The sequence below is a fragment of the Podarcis raffonei genome, chromosome 14 (genome assembly GCF_027172205.1).
Source record: "Podarcis raffonei isolate rPodRaf1 chromosome 14, rPodRaf1.pri, whole genome shotgun sequence".
Classification (NCBI taxonomy): domain Eukaryota; kingdom Metazoa; phylum Chordata; class Lepidosauria; order Squamata; family Lacertidae; genus Podarcis; species Podarcis raffonei.
In genome coordinates, this window is record NC_070615.1 from 50,282,262 (window position 1) to 50,306,045 (window position 23,784).

At 49.0% G+C, this 23,784-nt stretch overlaps 1 protein-coding gene across 2 annotated transcripts; it reads left to right on the forward strand.

Moving 5' to 3' along the window:
* Positions 1–3,249: 3,249 nt before the first annotated feature.
* Positions 3,250–23,263, forward strand: AMZ1 (archaelysin family metallopeptidase 1). 2 transcript variants are annotated; one of them, XM_053365163.1, is made up of 7 exons: positions 3,250–3,352; positions 9,625–9,964; positions 11,857–12,024; positions 14,390–14,518; positions 18,870–19,036; positions 20,013–20,189; positions 21,809–23,263. In XM_053365163.1, the coding sequence occupies exons 2-7, from the start codon at positions 9,661–9,663 to the stop codon at positions 22,376–22,378; spliced, it is 1,515 nt and encodes a 504-aa protein (XP_053221138.1). In that variant the 5' UTR covers positions 3,250–3,352; positions 9,625–9,660; the 3' UTR covers positions 22,379–23,263. The 2 variants fall into 2 exon arrangements, with proteins under 2 accessions (XP_053221138.1, XP_053221139.1); XM_053365164.1 differs by having other exon boundaries at positions 21,853–22,023.
* The last annotated feature ends 521 nt before the right edge of the window (positions 23,264–23,784 follow it).

Genomic DNA, 23,784 nt, shown 5'->3' on the forward strand with positions numbered 1-23,784 from the left:
AACCAGAGCAGCACACGGAAACACCGTTTACCTTCCCACTGGAGCGGTACCTATTTATCTACTTGCACTTTGACGTGCTTTCGAAATGCTAGGTTGGCAGGAGCAGGGACCGAGCAACGGGAGCTCACCCCGTCGCGGGGATTCGAACCACTGACCTTCTGATCGGCAAGTCCTAGGCTCTGTGGTTTAACCTACAGCACCACCCGCGTTCCTAGTGGTAACCTTACTCTAGTCAATAGATTTTATTGCATTAGCCGTGTGGCCATAGCATGATATACATAGAAATAACAACATAAAATGGGGGTGGGGAGGTAAAGGTAGATATCGATATCGTCCTGGGCAAATACTTACAGGGGGGGGGGAAAGATAACAGAAGCGACAAGGGGTTTAAAACATCGAGTGACCGATAATACAAAAACAAAAAGACAAAAGAAACTGCTGAGGGTGGAAGAGGATCGTTAAAGGGGTCCTTCAGCTCCTCAGATTTGTCCTAGCTCCATTGACCTTGTACCATAAAGCTACTTGGAACTTCGTTCGATTGTGCAGCGTATCGACTGCAGCTGTGGTGTTAAAAAGAAGTTAGTGCCGCTTTCCTCTTCATCACACTGAGCAGGAAGTTAGCTGTCATCTCGGTAATCCAGCAATCAGAATCCTGCAAAAAAAGGGACACTATCCAGGGCTGGATTGGGAGATGAAGCTTGTTCATAAGAGGAGTTAAAAACCGAGATCTTTCATCTGTCCAGTTGGGACAGAAGAGCATTACATGATCCATAGTCTCCAGAGCCGTGTCATTACAGGTGCATGTTCTGTTTGCGATGGGGACTCTGGAATAACGACCCGACAGAACTGCTGTAGGAAAACAGTTGAGACGGGCACAGGTAAAGGCCCTTCGCTTAGCCTCCGAGGAAATTGTGAAACAGTATAGAGGGATCCCTTCAGGGGGAGGAATAGCTAGGGCTAGGCCTGAACACGGCCCTCTTGCATCGGCAGCTGTATTAGAGAAATCAAGTTGCTGTAGCTTCTTTTTAATTGAAGGTAGGGCCGCCGGACTGATACACTCTAATTTAAGAACAGTTTTGCAATTCAGATTGAAAAGAGAGCGGAGTTTGAGGTTAATTGTAGTTTTCCAAGGGGAATTATGAATATCTCTTAGGATCAGATTGGAAAAACCACCTCTAATTCGAGCATCCGATGCTAATAGATGGGAGCTATAGGAAATGGCTCGACTCCATGCTCGATTTACAATTGAGGGCTGGGCGAACTCAAGTCGTAGGGCTGCACCTGAGACGCATCTCGGGACACCGGAAAGAGATCTCAGAAACATATGAAGTGGGCGATCCAAGTTACCTGATATTGCTGTAGTCCATACTTCACAGCCATATAATAATTTAGGAACAACTTTGGCATTGAATATTTGAATTGCTGCTGGAAGGTGTTTGCCGCCCTTCTGGTGGTAAAATCGGACAATGGCATTGGAGGTCATGGTTGCGGACTCTAGTCCAAAATCCTGTTTTCATGGTGGCCAACCAGATGCCCCCCAGGAAACCCACAAGCCAAAAACCCTCTTCCCACTTGTGAGATATATATATATATATATAGAGAGAGAGAGAGAGAGAGAGAGAGAGAGAGAGAGAGAGAGGGAGAGAGGACTGTGCATGCAGCTTGGAAACTTCAGCCTGGCAGGAGCTTGGTGCAAATTACAGCATAGACACTAGAGGGGGGGCTACCTTCCTCTACTCCCAATTAACCTCCATCTCCAGTGCCTGTCCTGTGACAGCGCCAGTGGTATGCCCTTAGCTCTCAGGTTTGGGTCCTGAAATATCAGGGTCTGGGATGTTCCTGACCTGGCAACTCTAGACTGGTTTCCAGAACTGAGCTTCCTTTTCCGAGGCAGCAACGCGTAGATCAACAAACTCCTTTCTCTTCTCCATCCAGTAGGCAGCCCTTCCCTCAGACTCTTAATAAGCAGTGTTTAATTAATTAATTAATCATTTTCTGCCCAGGAGAAGAGGGAGGCTTGGATCTCCACAGGCTTTCATTTAGGCAGAGATTATTAACTGGGCAGGAGGAGATGATTCAAAGCAGAGAGACATAGCCACTTAACTGCCTACTTTCAAAGGCCAGAAGGGAGGAAGCAGCTCAGCACTCCCTAAGGGACAGATTCCAAGCCCCCACAACAGCTAACACCCGAACCTAACACTAGAGTCCTGCTGGACCAGACCAAAGGTCCATCTAAGTCCAATATTCTGTTTCCAATAGCAGTTAGTTACAAATTAATTAATACAAAATATAAGCTAAAACCAACAATATTTTTTTAGCATCCTTCTGTCTGAAGCGCCTCCAGGGGTGAAGTCAAACTGCTGTGTTAGCCGGGGATGGAATTTGTCCGGGGACAGATGTGCAAATCTGGGGACTGTCCCCGGGAACCAGGGACGTCTGGTAACCCTACTCTGGGCATTTTCAGCTGGTCGCTTTCTCTTACTCCATCCTCACTGTCTTTTAATGGGCGATTTTCGTGGCTGCATGACCCTGTTTGCTTCTATTTATTGTTCACTCCAATAACTTTGACGGAAGGGTGGTTTACCTGTATCTTAATAGATACATAATGAATTAAATCTGAGCGTCCAGACTTCAAGAACCACTGCCCTACAGGTATCTGGTTGGCCGCTGTGAGAACAGGCTGCTGGACTAGATGAGCCATGGGCCTGATCTAGCAGCCAGGATCCTCGTACGTTTTCAGTGCATTTGGGTACCAGTTGCTGGAAACCCCGGAGCGGAGGGTGTTCTGGTCTCGCTCACGGGCTTCTCTCCATCTCCTTGGCCACTGTGAGGATGCTGGACTGGGGGGCCCCTGGCCTGATCCGGCCCCAGGGCTCTCCTAACGTCCTTCCCGGCTGCAGGGATAACATACTTGGCTCCTAACCTTGAACGCTCTTGGGAGGAAAAGGCTTGTTAAAAGCATTTTCCGGATGCCGGGGATGCAAAGGCTGGAACGCGCAAGACTTGCCAATATGTTCTGAGGAAGGGCCAGTCAAATTGCAACCGGGGTGGTTTGTTTTTCCTGCGGCTTGTTTTCCTATCACGCCCCCACTTTCCCCAACACTGCCCCCCCTTCCTCATCGGAGCCCCCCCTTCCTCCTGCCTCGCCTGCTCTCTCCCCAGTCCCCTCCCCGCCTCTCCAGCCGGCGGCGCGCAAACCCCATCCGCCCGGCGCGTCACGGCTTCGCCAGCTGCCCCCGCTCCGTCTCCCGCTCGCCCCAGCCGGCCTCCCTCCCTCCCTCCCTCCCTCCCTCTCCGTCTGCAGGAAGGGAGATCCCCGCGCAATCCCAGCTGCGTTTGGAGGGAGAGCGAGGTAAGTGACGGCCGCTTCGCCGCCGCCAAGCGCTGCAGATTTGCAAGAGAGGCGAGCGAGCGAGCGAGGAGGACCCCCGTTGCAAATCGAGGAGGAGGAGGAGGAGGAAACGCGCCTTTGCAAAGTGGCTTCTCCAGACCCGGGGAGGTGGCGGGAGGAGTTTGGGGACTCCCCACTCCCTGGAGAGAAAAGGGCAGGTGCGTCGCGCACAACTGCAAGAAATGCTGGCGAGCCACGTCGTTGCTCAGGCTCAGCCAAGTGCCGTCTTAGGAAGGGGCTTCGCTCATATCCGCGTCGACGCGGGAGATCCGCTTCCCGGCTTCGCTGCCGCCGCCGCTCGACCGGGAGAATTCAGTTGCCTGGGGCTCCCGTTGCCCTTCGCCTGTCATCGGACGGGAAAAAGGACAAGCGTCGAGCAACTTGCGACAGGCTCGGGGGCAGAGGCGTTGCGGATCGGGAAGTGCTGCAGCGGGGTGTGAGTGAACGTGAGAATGAGCCCGGGAGTCGTGCTCCGGGGTCTGGCGCGCACGCGGGTCGGGAGAGCGTGACGGGCGGGCACCCGCGTCCACAGTGCCGGGCTGAAAAGGGGAAGGGGTCCCAAGGGGAGGGGGTGCGATCGGCGAGAGGGTTATCTCTAAACTCGCAGGATGCGCCAAGAGTGGCTGGTGTTCTGCAAAATAATATCGCCGCCCGCCCTGGTCCTCTGGAGGCCCTTCCGTTAACCTTTACATTCATGTAAATCCCGCCCCGCCTTTTTAATAGATGGAGTGAGCGCTTCTGAAGCGGGCAGCGTGGTTTAGGAGCATAGGAAGCAGCGTTGCCGATCTAGCTCAGTATTGCCAGCACTGGCCGGCAGCAGCACTCCAGGTGTTCAGAGGAGGCATTGCCAGCCCTAGACGGAAATGCTGGGACCTGTTGCATGCAAAGCAGGTTCTTTAGCGGTGGTCTACAGTCCTTCCCTAGGGTATCATTAAGCAAAAATACTGTCCCTCCCCAAAAGTGATATAGAATCAGAATTGTCACGGTGGAAGCGACCCCACAGGTAATCTAGTGTCCAACCTCCTGCAATGCAAGAATCACAACTAAAGCATCTATGACAGGTGGCCATCCAAGGTCTGCTTAAAAACCTCCAAGGAAAGGAAGTCTGCCATCTTCTGAGGCAGTCTGTTCTACGGCTGAGCAGTTCTAGCTCTTCCAGATGTTTAATCTGAAGCTGCTTTCTTCTAACTTGAATCCATTGGTTTGGGTCCTATTTGCCAGAGCAGGAAAAAACAAGCTTGCTCCATCTTCCATGTGGCAGCCCTTTAGGATAGCCATCAAATCCTCCTCTTTTCTAGGCCAAACATACCCAGCTCCTTCAACCGTTCCTCATCAGGCTTGGTTTCCGGACCCTTGATCATCTTGGTTGCCCTCCTCTGCACACGTTCCAACTTGTCAACATCCTTCTTAAACTGCAACACCAAGAACTGGACATAGTACTCCAGTTGTGGTCTGACCACGGCAGACTAGAGCAATACTATGACTTCCCTTGATTGGGGCACGATGCTTCTGTTGATGCAGCCTAGAATAGCATTTGCACTTTTTTGTTGCTGCAGCACACACCCAGCAGTCATTCCTTCTCTGGTCACTGCTATGGATGGACGGCCAGACTGATGGCACTGTGACTGTCTGCAAAGCATTCCCATATGGCAGTGTTAACGTCGCCAGACTTCATGTCACGTTTGCAGACATCTTTGTAACACAGAGTTGGTCTGCCGATGGGCTTGGTGCCCGAAGCCAGCTCCCCGTAGTGCATGGGTTGGCAAACTAAGGCCCGGGGGCTGGATCTGGCCCAATCGCCTTCTAAATCCGGCCCGTGGACAGTCTGGGAATCAGCGTGTTTTTACATGAGTAGAATGTGTGCTTTTATTTAAAATGCATCTCTGGGTTATTTGTGGGGCATAGGAATTTGTTCATATTTTTTCTTCTTCAAAATATAGTCCAGCCCCCCACAAGGTCTGAGGGACAGTGGACCGGCCCCCTGCTTAAAAAGTTTGCTGACCCCTGCCGTAGAGCATGCCCCTGGGATCCTGCCACCTTCCATTCTGTTGACATGGCCGAGCCAGGATAGAAGTGTGAACACACTGGGAATGTGGGCTTGGGAGAACACATCTTGGTTTGAGACTCTGCCCTGCCATGCGAAACCCCAAATCTTCCTGAAAATCTTCCTGGAAAGTGTTGAGGCGTCACTCTTGGTGGCTATAATTGCCCACAACTCACTTCCCTAAAGCAGCATGCTCAACAGGCAAGCCTGGTAGACCTTCGTCTTGGTACTGGATTTTAGCATCACCTTTCCCCAAAGCCTTTTGGAGAGGCAAGCTGTGGCCGTAGCTGCCTTGCTGGCACTCTTCTCCAGCTCTTCTCCTGTGATGCTGGTGCTGGGAGGAGAGACAGTTTGGGTTGCTTCCCCAGGAAACAGGAAGGAGCCTCCGCAAACTGTGTGTAGGTAGACTCTTACTACTCCTCATCACAGCACAATTCCTAGGAGCCACACACATCCAACTGTGAGTTACAAAGGGCTGAACAATCACGTCGCAAACCTGCAGCCTTGCGGGTAGATTAAGGTTACCAGACGTCCCCGTTTCCCAGGGACAGTCCCCGGATTTACAAATCAGTACCCATATAAAGGGATTAAGGGATGCGGGTGGCGCTGTGGGTTAAACCACAGAGCCTAGGACTTGCCGATCAGAAGGCCGGCGGTTCGAATCCCCGCAAAAGGGTGAGCTCCCGTTGCTCGGTCCCAGCTCCTGCCAACCTAGCAGTTCGAAAGCACGTCAAAGTGCAAGTAGATAAATAGGTACCGCTCCGGCGGGAAGGTAAACAGCGTTTCTGTGCGCTGCTCTGGTTCGCCAGAAGCGGCTTAGTCATGCTGGCCACATGACCCGGAAACTGTACGCCAGCTCCCTCGGCCAGTAAAGCGAGATGAGCGCCGTAACCCCACAGTCGGTCACAACTGGACCTAATGGTCAGGGGTCCCTTTACCTTTACCCATATAAAATCCATTGAAGTTGAAAAGTGTCCACGGATTCATTGAAAAAAATCTGGTAAAACCTTAGGGTAGATCCATGTTCAGCTATGTCACAGTGCTCCAATTTCCCTACACTTCTTTTTAGTTGCCTGTCGTGTGAGCGCGGGCCTCTGGTGGCTCCTGTTTTGCTTTTTTAAAACTGGTCTTGCCTTAAAAACAAGGCCCATTTATGCAAAGTATCCGGTCTCTCCGGAGAAGTGTGAACAAGGTCCCCTGAGCAGTGTGGAAAAGCTGCCGTTCGCCTGTGGGCGCCTTCATGACATGGTTTTTATTCTGAGAAGCTCTGCATGGTGACGGTCTGTGTGCATTTCCTTGTCCTCTGTTCTGGGCACATGGGAAATGGCAGGAGAAGGAGGCTCCTGAATGTCTGCCAGGGCTGGGGGGGGGGGGGGACAAAGAGAACGGAGAGATCACTAAAATGAACGGCCAAGTGGAATATGCAGCTTTGAAACAGAGCGACATAGCGGGGGGGGGGGGGGAGGGAGCCCTTGGCAGAGTTGCAAAAGCCACGTGAACCTGTGAGCCAAATACGGCTTGCTTTAGCAGAGCATCATTATGAACTTCAGTTCACTCTCTGATTTACAAATGGAAAATGAGGACTGAGAGGGTGGCTTTGCCAAACACCTTTAGCGACGAGTGATGCTAAACTGGATTTAGTGCTCCTCATTTTCAAAGGGTTCAGCCAGAACACAGCTGAATGTGGCAGCTAGACTGGGGACTGGGAGCGGCCGCCGGGACCACATAACACCGGTCCTGAGAAATCTGCATTGGCTCCCAGTACATATTCGAGCACAATTCAAAGTGTTGGTGCTGACCTTGAAAGCCCTAAATGACCTCGGCCCAGTATACCTGAAGGAGCGTCTCCACCCCCATCATTCAGCCAGGACACTGAGGTCCAGCGCCGAGGGCCTTCTGGCAGTTCCCTGATGAGAAGCAAAGCTACAGGGAAACAGGCAGAGGGCCTTCTTGGTAGGGGCACCCGCCCTGTCTGACTTTTAGAAGACAACTGAGGGAAACCCTCTTTAGGGAAGTTTTTAATGTTAGATTTTTTAAAATATTCTGTTGGGAGATGCCCAGAGTGGTTGGGGAAACCCAGCCAGATGGATGGGGTATAAATATTCTTATTCTTATTCTTATTCTTATTCTTATTCTTATTCTTATTCTTATTCTTATTCTTATTCTTTAAGCCACTGTGAGAACAGGATGCTGGACTAGATGGGCCACTGGCAAGAAGCTGCTAAGCCAGAGTCCCAGAATCCACAGCCTCTTTCTCACTCCCTTGAGCCGTTCACTTGCCACTGCCTTCTCCTATGGAACAGGTTGCCAACTCCCCCTGCTCCTAGTGTAGCAGCCCAGAGTGTTGGACTGGGGCTTAGGAGACCTGGGTTCAAACCGCCCCCCCCTCAGCCATGAAGCTCACTGGGTGAGAGTCTCCCAGCATAGCCTACCTCATAGGTTAGCTGTGAGGATAAAAAGGGGAGGGGGATAATGCCCTTGAGCTCTTTGGGTGAAAGGTAGGATATAAATGCAAAACTACAACAATAAAAGAAACGGGATATTTTATTATCATTTACAGTGGTACCTCGGGTTACATATGCTTCAGGTTACAGACTCCGCTAACCGCTAACCCAGAAATAGTACCTCGGGTTAAGAACTTTGCTTCAGGATGAGAACAGAAATCACGTGGTGGCAGTGCAGCAGCAATGGGAGGCCCCATTAGCTAAAGTGGTACCTCAGGTTAAGAACAGTTTCAGGTTAAGTACGGACCTCCGGAACGAATTAAGTTCTTAACCCAAGGTACCATTGTATTTTTTAATTGCTTTCTAAGCAACCGTCTCAAGCTGATATATGCTAGAGATAATTAAAAAGACAAAAAAAAGCAAAAACTTTTAAAACGAACCTTAAGCCATACAAAGCAGACATTTATGATGAAGAGCCATTTATCCCATTGGGAAGCAGTCAGAACAAAAATGCCTTCAGTTGCTTCCAGAATGTGGGCTCCTGCAGGGATGCTATTCCACAGAACAGGGATAGCCACACTAAAAGCCCTGTTCCGAGTTACTCTGGAGGAGGCTCCTGAGATCTTTGGAACTTGCAGGATAAACTTTCCCACGGACCACACGGGGCTTCTGAGTATATAAGAGATAATAAGGGGGACCTCGCAGGAAACCTGATCCTGAGTTGTACAGGGACTTGTACTACTGTTAAACCATTGGAAGCCAGACAGCTTTGTAAATCACCTGGAGATTCACCAATAGACCCCCGTCTTCCTTGTAGGCAGTAGGGTGCAAAACCTTTTGACGTCCCAGTTAAACTCTCGTTCTGCCACACAGTTGTGCCCTATTTTATTATGCTGCTCGTGTTTGCTGCCATTGCTCCAGAATACGTCTTATCCGAGGAGGGTGGTGGCAGAGCAAATCAGAGAATGAGAAGGATGAAGCTGAACTTTCAAAGAGAATAATTCATGGGTGCTTGTCGGGGAGTTGCTTGGTAGTAGCTGACTTACAAAGGGAATCATTTATGAGGAGATCATTGAAAATTGCACGTGGTGTAATTTAGGGGTGGCTGGCATGATGGCAGCCGTAAGCAATGCATTGTATTACAGGAAGGAAGTTCCACGGAGCATCATTTTGGATGGAAACGCTAAACCAAACCATTCTGCAATGGCAGATTGGGATTGAGTTTTCCCAGGGGATGGAGAAATAATCACTATTTTTTAAAACAGGCAGGTAGATAGTGTCTTACACCAATTTCACTTACACGATTGCAGACTTGCGTGGATCACTGCCAAATAAATAAATAAATAAATAAATAAATAAATAAATAAGACAGAGAAAAAGTAGGCGGGAGAGCAGGGGGAAATGGCTGGCAAGTCCAACCCTTTGCAGTGCAGGAATCCTGCCGACACTCGTCCCTGGTTGGGCTCGAACCACCGACCTTCTGGTTAACAGCCAGATGCACTGACCTATTGTGCCAAGGATTGCGGGAGTGATGATTAAATACTTACATCTTTCTGGGATATGATTATTTAATAGACAACAAAACAAATGTGAAATGGTGCCCCCTGGGTCCTGGGCTCCCAGCTTTGATCTCTTCTGAACCGCCATCCTACACCTTGAGATGTTTCAGGCGATCCTCAGGGCTTGCTGGCTCCCCTGAGAGCAGAGTCTAGTTAAATGCTGACCATTGTCTCTTCTCCTGGCAGAGGGCGGCACCACTGAAGCGGGGTCTGCTGTCAGCGATGTTGCAGTGCAGACATGCCCAAGAGTTCAGCTTTGGGCCCCGAGCGCTGAAGGACGCTCTGATCTCCACGAACCCTGCGCTGCAGGAGCTCTACGCCAAGGCCTTCTCCAGCGCCGAAAAGCTCTTTCTCTCCGAAGCGTACAACCCGCACAGGACACTTTTCTGCAGCCTGTTCATCCGGACGGCTTTCGACTGGCTCCTCAGCCACCCTGATGCCCCTGAGGACTTTGAAACCTTCTACTACTCCCTGCTGAGGAGGAAGCAGAGAGTCTACCGCAAACACATATACCTGCAGCCTATAGGTAATGCACCTGCTGGGTCTTTGGCAACTAACAAAGGAGACAAGGATGCCATGTGTGGAATTGAGGTTGTGATGGGAAAGCTATGCAAAGGAGACAGGGAAAGAGGGATCTGTGCCGTAGTTCGTGGCTTTAGTGCCTTTCCTCTTGGTCAGGGCACCTGCTTTGCATGCAGAAGGTCTCAAGGTAGGGCTGGGGGAGACCCCTGCCTGAAACCCTGGTCAGCTGCTGCCAGTCAGTGTAAGCGATGCTGAGTTAGATGGACCAATGTCCTGAACTCTGTATAAGGTAGCTTCCTATGTTCTTTAGAAGGGTGCCAGCCTTCCCATCAGATGTCAAAGAGATAAACAACTACCTGACATTTAGAAGACATCTGTTTTTTTTTTATAAATTTTTTTATTGGTTTTTCAACATATAGTATAAGACAATACAAACAACAAACACTAACAAACAAACATATAAACATGTATAATTTCATAATTTTTTTCATATACCCAATTTCAGCGACTTCCCCATGCCTCCCTTTTCTGCATCCCTGTTTTAAACTTTTTTCAGCAACCCCTGGTCTAAATTACTTATAAATTCCTTTCTATAACCCTTTTCATTCCTCTTTTCCAGTCATATCGCTGCAAATCTGCTATTCTTTACCCATGACATTTTAACACTCAATAATTTTACAAGAATTTTTAAGATAAAGTTTAAATTTCTTCCAATCTTCCTCCACCGTCTCTTTCCCTTGGTCACGGATTCTGCTCGTCATCTCTGCTAGTCCCATATATTCAATCACCTTCGTCTGCCACTCTTCCAACATGGGTAGTTCTTGTGTCTTCCAATACTTTGCTAGTAAAACTCTTGCTGCTGTTGTAGCATACATAAAGAATGTCCTATCTTTCTTTGACACCAATTGGCCTACTATGCCCAGGAGGAAAGCCTCTGTTTTTTTGTGAAAGGTACACTTAAGCACCTTCTTAATTTCATTATATATCGTTTCCCAGAAGGCCTTAATCCTTGGGCACGTCCACCAAAGGTGATAGAAAGTACCTTCAGTTTCTTTACATTTCCAGCATTTGTTATTGGGCACATTTAGAAGACATCTGAAGGCAGCCCTGTTTAGGGAAGTTTTCAATGTGTGACATTTTAATGTATTTTTAATCTTTGTTGGAAGCCGCCCAGAGTGGCTGGAGAAACCCAGCCAGATGGGCAGGGTACAAATAATAAATTATTTATTAATTATTATTATTATTATTATTATTATTATTATTATTATTATTATTATTATTATAGCAGCAACAGTAGTGGCTCTGACCACAACAGTACATGATAGTCTGACCGATTTCACTGTACTGTAGTTCCTTTCTTTGACCAGGGCTTGGTGGTGACCGAATCTTCACCTGAAATCCCTTAGGAAACAGATTCAGAGGCCACTCTTGTCTTTGATGTCCTGCTTCAATTCCCCATAGGGACTTCACCAGAGCCAGTACCCACCTTTAGTTTTACAATGGACCCTGTCCCAAATCCCCTAGAGGCAGTCTCGCATGTTGCTTGGGATGTAGTTGAAGACCCTGGATGTGTCTTCAACACATTCTGAAGATGCTGGATTTTCCTTGGTAGACAGGCAAATTGTTTTCGCTTGCAGTAAATCTTCAGATACAGAGCGCCCTCTCCCTTATTAGTGATGTTCTTCTCTGAGGGAGGCAATGACTGCTCAAAAAGTGCAAGTGCCAGGCTCTTACAAAACATAAATAATATACAAATAACAACATTGGAGGTTCGTGCTCTTGGGATTCTTCTCCTTCCTTGGGATTTTTCTCCTTTCTTGCATTGCTGTAGGGAATAGTCCCCCCAACCCCTCAGAAAGAGCCCCAGAGGAACTGACTTGATGCTTCTGCTCTTAGATCTAAGCGACGGCCCTGCTGGGATCTCGCTGCTGGACTCCCTCTGTGGCTGCGTCGAGTCTTTCTTTTGGGGTCTCCGAGTCAAGTGCCTTCCTTCCGTCCCAGTCTCTTCCATCCACTGCTGTTACCGTCACAGCCAGGATTCGGACAGAGTGCAGCTGCATACAGGTAAGCCGACAGGAGAGCAAGTTGGGGATGGCGAGGCGAGGCAAGTTACTAGGGAAGGGGGGCTTAAGTCTGACTTGGAAGAAGGGGGTAAGTAGGGAACTTTGCCAGCCCAGTGGCAAGAGTTGGAGGCAGGGGATGTGTGCTGGTCCCATGGGTTACCTGAGAGGCAAGGTCCAAGTCCGGTCCGTGGTCAAAGGTGCAACGTGGAGGCAGTCCGTAGTAGCTGAAGCTGGGTGCAGGGCAGGGAGTCGGGTGAAGTCCGGAATAGGCATGCGAGCAGGAAGCCAGGGCTGGTCAGGAGCTCAGGCAGGAAAACAGGACAGGATTCAGGCAGGAACTAGCAACCAACAATGTTGCTCCCGCAACTTGGGACTGGGGCTGACCGGCTTTTATCTGTCCCGAGGCATAGGGTGGCCCCGATCCTCTAGTGACTCACCTCTCCTGGCCTGGAGGCGAGCACTCCTCCTGTGAGAACTTAGTTCCCTCCGCCTCTCTGCCCTGAGCCTCTGCAGCTCAGGAGAGGCTGGAGGGTTACCGGACCCAGAGGCAACCTCCTCTTCCTCTGACGGGGCTGAGAGTGGAGCACCTGCAGGCAATGGGTCCTCCATCACCTCAGGGGCCAGAGCAGGCTCAGCTGGAGCCTGCACCTGAGGATCCAGCACAGGTGAGGACCCTTCAGGCTCATGCCCCAGCCTCGGTTCAGCTGGTTCTGGAGGTGGGGAATCCTGTGCAGGCTGGGATCCCTCAGGTTCAGCATCCGAGTCCAAATCCCAGGCCATCACAGGATGCTTCACAGCTGGAGGGTGGAGCACAGAATGGGTTGGAAGAGGACGAGGAGGAGGCAGGGCAGGCAAATGAAGGGCCAGGTGCTTCCCCACCCTCCCCTGCACCACTGTCTCCCAGAACCAGAAGGGGAGTGAAAAGGGAGGAGCAGAGGAAGTTTCCATGCAGGAGCAGTCTCTGATTGCATGCCCAAATCCCGACGGGAGAAAGTACATAAACGGTGGAGGGGAAGTGGTCCCCTGTTTCTGCAACTGCTCCTTAGAGGGTGGACCTGGGAAGAGCATAGTAGATGCTAGACTGCTGTGTGTGGGTATTCAGAGCTGTAGAGGTGACTTTAAGTGTTATCTTTGAGAATTAAGAGCTAGCTACCTCCCATGTCTATTCTTTTGGCTGGGAAGTGCCTTTGACAGTTACCTGGAACTTGAGGTCATCCTTGCCCTCTTCCTTTCTCCCTTGAGTACGGTATGTCCTTGGGCCCCCTCAACCCTCTTAGGCCAGGGATAGAGAAGCAGTGTCGCCCTCCAGAGGTTGTTGGACTCCAGTTCCCATCATCCTTGGCCACTGGCCGTGCTGGTGGAGCTGATGGGAATTGGAGTCCAGCAGCCTCTGGAAGGCCGCACAGCTTTCCCACCCTGATTTAGGCGATGTTTGCCTTTTGCCTGCACAGTAGAGGAGGAAAAGTGTGAGGCAGGGGGTGGGAGAATAATCTTTCCATGGAAAATCATTCCATGATTAGCAGCTGCAACAGTAACCAACCAGAGGGAGGATTGCAACCACATTTTCCTTTTGGAACACCACCCCCTCACCACACAAACATATTTCCATCCCTTTGTTTTCATGGGAAAAGGGGCTAACCCAAATTGGGTGTGTTCATAATGGATTCCTGATTAGATTGATACCCTGTGGGTGTGTTCTGTTCATCCTGTTCCACCCCAGCTACCCAGGAAAGGTTGCAATATATTTAAACTAAGGCTTGAAAATAAATGCTAAAAAATCTCATTGGAATAACATTACAGAATATGGCTTTGGTCCAAGCTACCTGAAAGCTCCTATCTCCCTATACAAACCCATCCAGGTTCCCTCGAATGAGCATCTTCTCCTGGCCCCATCAATATAAGAGGCACAGTTGGTGGTGACACGGGAGAGACAGGGACTTTTCTGTGGCCGCTCCCATACTGTGGGATTCCTTCCCAAGAGAGGTCAGACTGGCTCCCTTTACTTTATCTTGTGAACCTCCCTGAGATCTTCGGGTGAAGGGCAGTATACTTTAATGCTGGTTCCAAGTGTGTTTCTCATGTATTTTAACTGTGTTTTTCCATTAGCTAGTTTTATTGCTTTGTATTTTCCAATAGTGTTTTTAAATGCTGTAAGCTGCCTTGAATCCCATCTTGGGAGAAAGGCAGGAAATAAATACAGTACACAAACAGGCAAACAAAAGCCTGAAACAGGGTAGGCTGTACTTGCTGCTGAAGGGCAGGGAATAGGTTTCTAAATTTTCTACCAAGGGAATTGAAAGATTGACAAGATTGACAAGTTTCACTGGATTGTGTCTTTTGTTTTGGCATCTTCCTTCCCCCCATAGATGGGATCCTGACCTTTCTGAAGAACAACAAGCCCATGGATGCCCTCTGCGTCTTGGGTCTCACCCTTGCCGACCTCTACCCCTGTGAAACATGGAGCTTCACCTTCAGCAAGTTCTTGCCTGGCCAAGGTTTGTCCAGGGATGGGGAGGAAAACACCTTCATAGTTCTCTTAAAAACGAGTAGTGACGAGGCCGTATGCTATGGTTACCAGATTTTTTTCAATGAATCTGGGGACACTTTTTTTTTGGAAGTTGAGTAGCAAGAGGGAGTCAGTAGTGGGGATGGTGAGGCAAAAGACCCTGGGCCCAAGCACACATGCATATTGTATAAAGGTGCAAAGCCCTTCTTTCTCACCCTCTGAAACATAAATGCACAGTTTTTTAAAAAACTTGGCAACGGCACGCCACACGCCTGTGACTCCCGAGCCTTCCCCAATCTCCTGCCCCCTTCCTCCTTTGTTTTGATGGATCGGGGCAGGCTTGGGAGTCACAGGCGGGCGGCTGTTGCCCAGTTTTTTTAAAAAACTCTGTGCATTTATATTTCACAGGGTGCAAAAGAAGGGCTTTGCACCTTGCCTGGCAGAGAAACTGTGCACCTTGCACACCTCCTGGGCAATGGCTGCCTGCCCCTGACTCCTGAGCCTCCCCCGATCTGTCAAAACAAAGGGTGAAGGGGGCAGGAGATCTGTACCACCAGATGTCCCCGGTTCCCCCTTGGCAGTGGGGGCGGCAGCAAGCAGCTCCTGAAGCCAGCCAGAGCCAACTGCACTACCAGGCTGGCTCCTGGCTGCTGAGACTGCCACTGCCATGTTTCTGGGGGACAGATTTGCAAATCTGGGGACATTCCGGGGACAGAATTTGTCTGGGGACAGATTTGCAAATCCGGGGACTGTCCCCAGTTCCCGAGGATGTCTGGTAACCCTACTGTATGCCCTCTGGGGAGGGAGCTCCAAAGATGCGAAGCCACCAGTAAAAAGGCTCTGTCCCTGGAACCCACCAGTCTAACAGCACAGATGTAGTATCTTCTCCCTCTCTACAGGAAAGGACCATAGTTCAGTGGGCACAGCATCTGACTTGCAAGCTAAAGGTCCCAGGTTCAACCCCCAACATCTCCTGACAGGGCTGAGAGAGACACCTCTCTAAAACCCTGCAGAGCTGTCAATCAGTGTTGAAAGTACTGATTTAGACAGATCAACCAGTGGTCTGACTTCGTTGCCTATGTTCCTGTGCTCTTCTTTCAACTTGCCACACCCAAGCCCACCTTTTCCACGAAGCACTTCCTTAACATCCACACTCCAGTCTTCAGTCCCAGAATAAGCACCTCTGGCTGCATCTGCTCACATCCATCAGCTGCTGCCCTTGGCTCTCACCTCCGTTTGCTATCCCAGAGATGGCAGCAGTTGCAGTCACAGGTTGACCACTCCCATTTGGGACTGAGGTCCTTGGAGTGTGGGGTGTGATGCTGAAGCCAGATGCACACAGGTGAAGGGAATTCATGGAAGAGAGGGCTATCAATGGCTACTAGGCACGATGGCTCTGCACTGCCTCTACAGTTGGGAGGCAGCAGCAGCAGCAGCAGCAGCAGCAGCAGCAGCAGCAGAGTTTGGACTTGATATCCCACCTTTCACTCCCCTTTTTGTTGTTGTTGAGTCGTTTAGTCGTGTCTGCCTCTTCGTGACCCCCTGGACCAGAGCACGCCAGGCACTCCTGTCTTCCACTGCCTCCCACAGTTTGGTCAAACTCATGCTGGTAGCTTCGAGAACACTGTCCCACCATCTCATCCTCTGTCGTCCCCTTCTCCTTGTGCCCTCCATCTTTCCCAACATCAGGGTCTTTTCCAGGGAGTCTTCTCTTCTCATGAGGTGGCCAAAGTATTGGAGCCTCAGCTTCACGATCTGTCCTTCCAATGAGCACTCAGGGCTGATTTCCTTCAGAATGGAGAGGTTTGATCTTCTTGCAGTCCATGGGACTCTCAAGAGTCTCTTCCAGCACCATAATTCAAAAGCATCAATTCTTCAGTGATGAGTTTTATTTATGGTGTAGCTCTCACTTCAATACATCACTCATGAGGTGGCCAATTCACTCCCCTTAAGGAGTCTCAAAGCAGCTAACAATCTCCTTTCCCTTCCTCCCCCACAACAAACACTCTGTGAGGTGAGTGAGGCTGAGAGACTTCAGAGAAGTGTGACTGGCCCAAGGTCGTCCAGCAGCTGCATGTGGAGGAGCGGGGAAGCGAACCCGGTTCACCAGATTATGAGTCCACCACTCTTAACCACTACACCACACTGGCTCTCTTCTGTGCTTCTGAATACTGGTTGCTAGTTGTGCTCAGATCCTGCTTGTTGGTTTCTCACAGGCAGCTGGGAGAAGAGGATGCTGGACCAGCAGAGCCACTGGTCTGGTGCAGCATGTTCTTCTTAAGTTCTTAATGCGTTTGCGCCTCCCTGTATATTTTTGACTGGATTAATTTAAGAGCGAAACAATGATCGATTGTGGTCCTTTCCTCCTGAAATCCCGCCAGTTCTTCCGCTATTCTATAACTTGTTGTTCCGGTTTCATTAATAGTTGCCAAGCGTTTAATGTGGCAGGGATATCAATGAGGTTCATTGGGTGGTTAATTAGTTGGCCAGCCTCCACCCCACTTTCTGATATAGAGGAACCCTGGTAAACCAACCAGATGGACATTAGGCAGTTTGCTTCAAAAATAAAACAAACAAAGGATCCTACCAGATTAATTGTAATTTAATTCGTTTAGCTCTACCAGTGCTTTTTTGCAGCACAGTTATCAATCCTGCTGCTTTTACAAATGCTTGTTTAATGCTTTTAAAAATTGGGTTTTATTGCAGTTTAGTAATCTGGAATTCTATATTTTAAGATGCCTGGGAATTGATCTGAAATAATAAAATAATTACTAACGAAACGCCTGTGAGGGTACACTAGGTAAAGCTTCCTATAGCAGAGCATCTTTTTGGCTTGTGCAGTCAAGTGCCAGGTGCCTGGGTGGTGCTGTATAAACTCTGCGGCTCAGTAGGCCAGATCTTTCGGTCCCTCCGTGGGCAGGTAGGTGAGTCCACCCACTTGTCAATCATCTGGTGTTATAATGACATCAAAGTTGACCCACAGGGGTCAGGAAGGGGTTTTTCCACCAGCATGTTCCCCATAGCAGGGGTGCCATCTCACCCTCTGGATTGTGGATGCCCGCCACCGCAACATGGAAGTTCCACAATGGAGGGGCTCTGCGTCCAAGCTCCCCCCTCGAAAAGGGTGCATCGCTGGTTGGCTGTGGAGGGCGTAGCTGAACTGCTTCTATCTCAGAGGCAGCACCACAGCCTACCGGCGGCTTTTCTCATTGACTTTGTGGCAAACTCATGCTGGTAGCTTCAAGAACACTGTCCAACCATCTTGTCCTCTGTCGTCCCCTTCTCCTTGTGCCCTCCATCTTTCCCAACATCAGGGTCTTTTCTAGGAAGTCTTCTCTTCTCATGGCCAAAGTCTTGGAGCCTCAGCTTCAGGATCTGTCCTTCCAGTGAGCACTCAGGGCTGATTTCCTTCAGAATGGAGAGGTTTGATCTTCTGGGAGTCCATGGGACTCTCAAGAGTCTCCTCCACCACCAGAATTCAAAAGCATCCATTCTTCGGCGATCAGCCTTCTTGATGGTCCAGCTCTCACTTCCATACATCACTAGCAGGGCTGAATTCTCTGTTCATCAGTTAAATGCTACTACTTTGGCTGAATGTGCAAGTTCCCTATGGGGAACTGGTGGGCACAGCCAGTGCAGAATTGAACCCTGTTCCCGCACCCATCAGCTTATGTCAGCTGTTTTGTCAGTTGATTGGCTGGTTTTGGAGAAATGGCCTTGCGGGCAAAACTGGACTCTTTGGCAGGTCAAGATTGGCCCAGAGGCCAGAGACGCCCAACTCCTTGAATATTAAAGTTGCGTACAGTAGTGTATTAAAAATTGAGTAATTATGAACTTTTATTTTTCTGCTTGTCAGTCTTTTATAAATTTAATGAACTTTTTTTTTTAAAAAAAGAAGTCAATAAGATATACTACTGAGCATTATTCTGCATGCAAAGTTCTGCACAATTTGCTTAATGCATTCTGAGGCAGCAAGGCTCCTCAAGTACACATTTACCACACACTCTCCAGCAACAAAACCTCCTATAAATTGGTACGTAACCCCTCACTATTCTATATAGGCATAACACTGGTTTGCTGTGTGCATAATGAAACCAAGCCGCAGTCATCCTCAGCTCCATCTCTCTCTTGCTTAATGCTTAATTTTTAGAAGATAAAACAATGCTGGGATCAGACTGACATCTGTCCATCTTCTCTATATATTTCAACAGACTTCATTATATGACAGATATCTCTATACCCAGATGTGTAAGGGTGGTTTTCCTATCTGGGTGGGATGCCTGGGCGTTTGAGGAAACGAGGCTGATCTCTCTCTCCCCGCTTGTTTCCTGCCTCCCCAGAGGTGGGAGTCTGCAGCTTTGCCAGGTTCACGGGCGACTTCCCCCAGATGGGTTGCACCACATTAAACCCAGCACCATGGAGACAAGAGGTTCATGACGAAGTTATGGAGCACGCCAGACATCAGGCGTTGCTGTTCAACATGCTGGAGATGCTCCAGTGTTGCAAGGTGAGGCGTGCAATATTTCCCCAACAGTGGAGCACCTGCGTTGCATGCAGAAGGGCCCAGGTTAAGTGCCCAGCAATTAAAAACACACACAAAAGGATCTGGATTTACATATAAGCTAAAGAAGCTATAGCTTAGGGCCCCACTCTCTTGGGGGTCCCCAAAAAAATTAAAGGAAAAAAACACACCTGGATGTACATTTCCAAAATATAAGATAAAAAAACAAATAAAAGCTACATACAGAAACAGTGTTTTGTGTTGTGTAGGCTCCTAGTAATGGGCACCGCCTGCTAGCCTGTTCCCTCAAATATCACTGGTTTGCTCATTTCTATATATAGGGTGCCTACATTCTGCATGGACTGGTTGCATGTCAACATGCAGCATGCAGCTGCAGACTGCAGTGTACCACAGTTGAATGTAGGTCAAGCTGTTGTACCTGTTATCTAATATTAAAGAGTGCTTGTAGAATGATGATCAGGCAGTGTAGACTAAGGGTATGAGCATATATTAAACACAAAAACAGTGACAATTTGTTGTTGACTAAACAAGCTAAACAAGCTATAACTTATGGCCCACTCTCTTAGGAACCACCAAAAAAATGTAAAGGAAAAGAAAAACTGGGTGTACATTTCCAAAATATAAGATAAAAAACAAATAAAATAAAACCTACATACAGCAAAAGTGTTTTGTGTTGTGTAGGCTCCTATCTGTTATGTGCAAATGGCATTAGATACCTATTAGGTCCATAAATTACCATATAGCATATATTCAGCACAAAAAACAGCGACAATTTGTTGTTGACAAAGGACAGCTGGACATATAAAGGGCCCCGTTACCTTCAGTAGCTTAGGGCCGCATCAAACCTAAATCCTGCCCTGGTGATGGTGGAGGAAAGGAAAACCAGTTCAATGCAGGAAAGGCAAACTCAACAGTGAAAGTTTAGCTTAATCTGCTTTTGGTTTTTCTCCCCCAATGAAAGGTCACATGCCATGAAATCTGCCACCTGATTGGCTTGGGGAATTGCCGTTGGCTCCAGTGCATCATGCAGGGGGCTCTGAGTTTGGATGAAGTTCTGCTGCGGCCGCTGGAGCCCTGCCCAATATGCCTCCGGAAGCTGCAGTACGTGGTGGGTTTCAAACTCATCGAGCGCTACAAGGTAAGAGACTCAGAAAGCAAGATGGCTCTTTCCCCTCCTTTCTGCAAGGCGGGGGTTCTTCTAGTCACCAGCTCCAGGCTGCTCATTTTATAATCCCCATCAGAGGGAGACGGAAGCAGAGAAGTTCTCTGGAGAGCAGAAACCTACAGGAGGCTCAGAGTCTCAAGCCATTTGCCGTGTAGGAAAGGCAAGGGATCAGCCTGTCTGTGTCCCTGTGCGGCTCTCCTCTCACAGGTCCTCATTCTGGCCAGGTTATGCACCCCTAAGGCACAGGGATAAGGCTGAAAGAGGACTGGCCATGGAGCAGGTGCTGGTTCCAGAGGCTGTGCAGGGGCTCTGCAGGATCTGTGACCACACTCAAGGGAAACGCTTGATGCTTTAGTTCAGCTCTCCATAGACTTTGGACTGCTGTTCCCATCAGCCTCAGCTTGTGCTTGTTGGGGCCAATAGGAGTTGTAATCCAAAAGATCTAGTTGACAAAGGCTGCTTTAATCTGAGCTGAAGCAAATGCTTCAACAGCAAATAAGACCTATAATAATAATAATTTATTATTTATACCCTGCCCATCTGCCTGGGTTTCCCCAGCCACTCTGGGCAGCTCCCAACAGAATATTAAAAACACAATACAGCATTAAACATTAAAAACTTCCCTAAACAGGGCTGCCTTCAGATGTCTTTTGAAAGTAGGATAGTTGCTTATTGCCTTGACATCTGATAGGAGGGTGTTCCACAGGGCAGGCGCCACTACTGAGAAGGCCCTCTGCCAGGTTTTAGTAACCTCACTTCTTGCAGTGAGGGAATTGCCAGAAGGCCCTCGGCGCTGGACCTCAGTGTCCGGGCTGGACAATGGGGGTGGAGACGCTCCTTCAGGTATACTGGACCAAGGCCTTTTAGGGCTTTAAAGGCCAGTGCCAAAACTTTGAATTGTGCTCGGAAATGTACTGGGAGCCAATGCAGATCTCTCAGGACTGGTGTTATATGGTCCCAGTGGCTGCTCCCAGTCACCAGTCTAGCTGCTGCAATCTGGATTAATTGCAGCTTCCGGGTCACCTTCAAAGGTAGCCCCACGTAGAGCGCATTGCAGTAGTCCAAGCGGGAGATAACCAGAGCATGCACCAGTCTGGCGAGACAGTCCGCGGGCAGGTAGGGTCTCAGCATGTGCACCAGATGGAGCTGGTAGACAGACACAGAACTGACCTGTGCCTCCATGGACAGCTGTGAGTCCAAAATGACTCCCAGGCTGCGGACCTGGTCCTTCAGGGGCAGTTACCCCATTCAGGAACAGGGAGTCCTTCACAACCACCTGCCCCCTGTCCCCCAAAGACAGTACTTCTGTCTTGTCAGGATTCAACCCCAATCTGTCAGCCGCCATCCATCATCCAACCTGCCCAAATCAGGAGTGCCCAAGCCTAAGAGAAGGTCCTAGGTAGGCATCTCCAGGTAGGGACTTCTGCCTGGGGAGCTTCTGGAAGTCCATGTAGACAACCCTGAGCTAGGTAGACCAATGGGTCTCACTTGGAACAAGGCAGCGCCCTCTGTTTCTGTGCTTCCTGATTATCAGTGCCTTGATCTGAAACGACAACAGAAGCAGTCACCCCGTTTTATGTTCTCTGGTGCAGAAACTCTATGCCTGGATGCAAACTCTTTTGTCTACCTGGCCCAGCCAAGACCCGGCAGACTTGTCCGTGTCGGAAGACGTTTTGCCATACAGCGCTGACTCTGGGATGGGTGGCGAGAACGATTCCGAAGCGGTGACGTCCCTCTCGGAGCCCCTGACCCCAGATACTTGCAGCCAGGCAGTTTCCACGTTGCAGGATCTTGACCTCGACGAGCCGTCCTGTTCTCTGGCCGATGCTCCCAGCCAGGAGCGACTGGGCGGGGCTCCCAAGCCCTCGGACATAATTAAGGAGTACACCCTGTGGCTGGAGATGTGCATCGCCGCTCTGGAAAAGGACGTCTCTGAGGAGGATCTCTTGCAAGTAGACAAGGCGGTGGATGCCCTGGCCCGCTGGGAAATGTTCACAGGGGAGCTGCCCAGCGTCCGGAGGGACCTGCCTTTTGCCAGTGACACTGCGGGGCTGCGGAAGGTCCTTGGAGACAAGTTCTCCTCCTTGAGAAGGAAACTGAGCTCCAGGAAAGCAGCCAGGGGTGAATCTTCCCCTTGTCGCTGGAGATGGGAGGACAGCTAGCCTGACACACTGCCTGTTTCTCATATTCATTAATTGTGGGTTTTGTTAGATCCCTTTCTTCTTGTTATGCCTCTCGTCCTTTCCGCTGCAAGTTCTCATTGATTTATCAGAGAAAGAATCAAGAACTCTGCTACTGCAATTAAAAAAAAAGAAAAACTTCTACTGAGGTATTTCCTTGTCCTTCCTGAAGCAATTCTTTGGTTTGTTGTATCCAAATACGCAAATATGATCAGAAGAGTCTTTCAGGTAACCGTTGTTAAGTCATATATATAGAGCTTTCAAAGTTTTAACCAGTACTTTAAATTGGGCCTGAAAACCGACCCAGGTAGACTATTTGGTCCAAACTTAGCAATTTTCTTTTAGGGCTTTGAGAGTTAAATGTATTTTAAGACAAGCGCACTCTCTTCTCTCCCACCTCCCATCAAGTCATGAACTTTGTTCTATATAGCTGCACTCAGATTCCAAGGCTAAACCATTGACCCCCCCCAAAATAATGTCACCTTTTTAAGGATCCAGCTATAAATAACTTGAGCTCCTTTGCTGCATAATAAAGCAATTGAGAGGAATGCATGCTTTCCTGGCAATCTCTAGAGACACCTGGGCCTTTTCAACCAAGGAGAAGAGGAGCCAGTGTGGAAATTGTCCTTCCACATACAAAGTTTGAAAAGTATCTGCAAGTGTTCCTTTAGAAACAGGAAGCCATGATGTAGTTCTTCCAAACAAATGCAATTTAAAATTTAAAAAAGCATAATCTTGCAAGCACTGCTTTTTAAAAAAATAAATAAGAGAAAGTGCTGGTACTCACCATGAAGTTGTTATACCAGAAAAAAAAAGAACTTCTTGCAACCATGCTAAATAAATCTCAGGTGTTGTGCTAACTTCTTGCACCATGGTCACAGCACATGCAAATGATTCTGGAAGATATTGTTATGATCTTCATGACACAGGCTGGCTGAACTGAGAGAACATGACTTTGAGCTCCCCCAGCACTCTCTGGCAACCTCTCCACACATTGCAGTGTATGATGATGATGATAATGATGATAATGATAATAATTAAAAATAATAATAAATTTTTATTTATACCCTGCCCTCCCTGGCCAGAGCCGGGGTCAGGGCTGCTAACACCAGTAAAATTACAATAAAAAACATAATGAGGGGGGGACGACCCAATTTAAAATACAGGTTAAAAATACAATTTAAAATGCAGCCTCATTTTAATAGTAGCCCATAGATCAAAGCCATAAGCGGAGGGAAACATAAGGGTCAGACTGAGTCCAAACCAAAGGCCAGGTGGAACAGCTCTGTTTTGCAGGCCCTGCGGAAAGATGTCAAGTCCCGCAGGGCCCTAATCTCTTGGGACAGAGCGTTCCACCAAGTCGGGGCCAGTACTGAAAAGGCCCTGGC

Coding starts and splice junctions, on each gene's coding strand:
- AMZ1 (XM_053365163.1), top strand. CDS start 9,661: ATGTTGCAGTGCAGACATGCCCAAGAGTTCAGCTTTGGGCCCCGAGCG. Junction 9,965..11,856: donor CATATACCTGCAGCCTATAG/GTAATGCACCTG, acceptor TTCTGCTCTTAG/ATCTAAGCGACGGCCCTGCT. Junction 20,190..21,808: donor AACTCATCGAGCGCTACAAG/GTAAGAGACTCA, acceptor TCTCTGGTGCAG/AAACTCTATGCCTGGATGCA.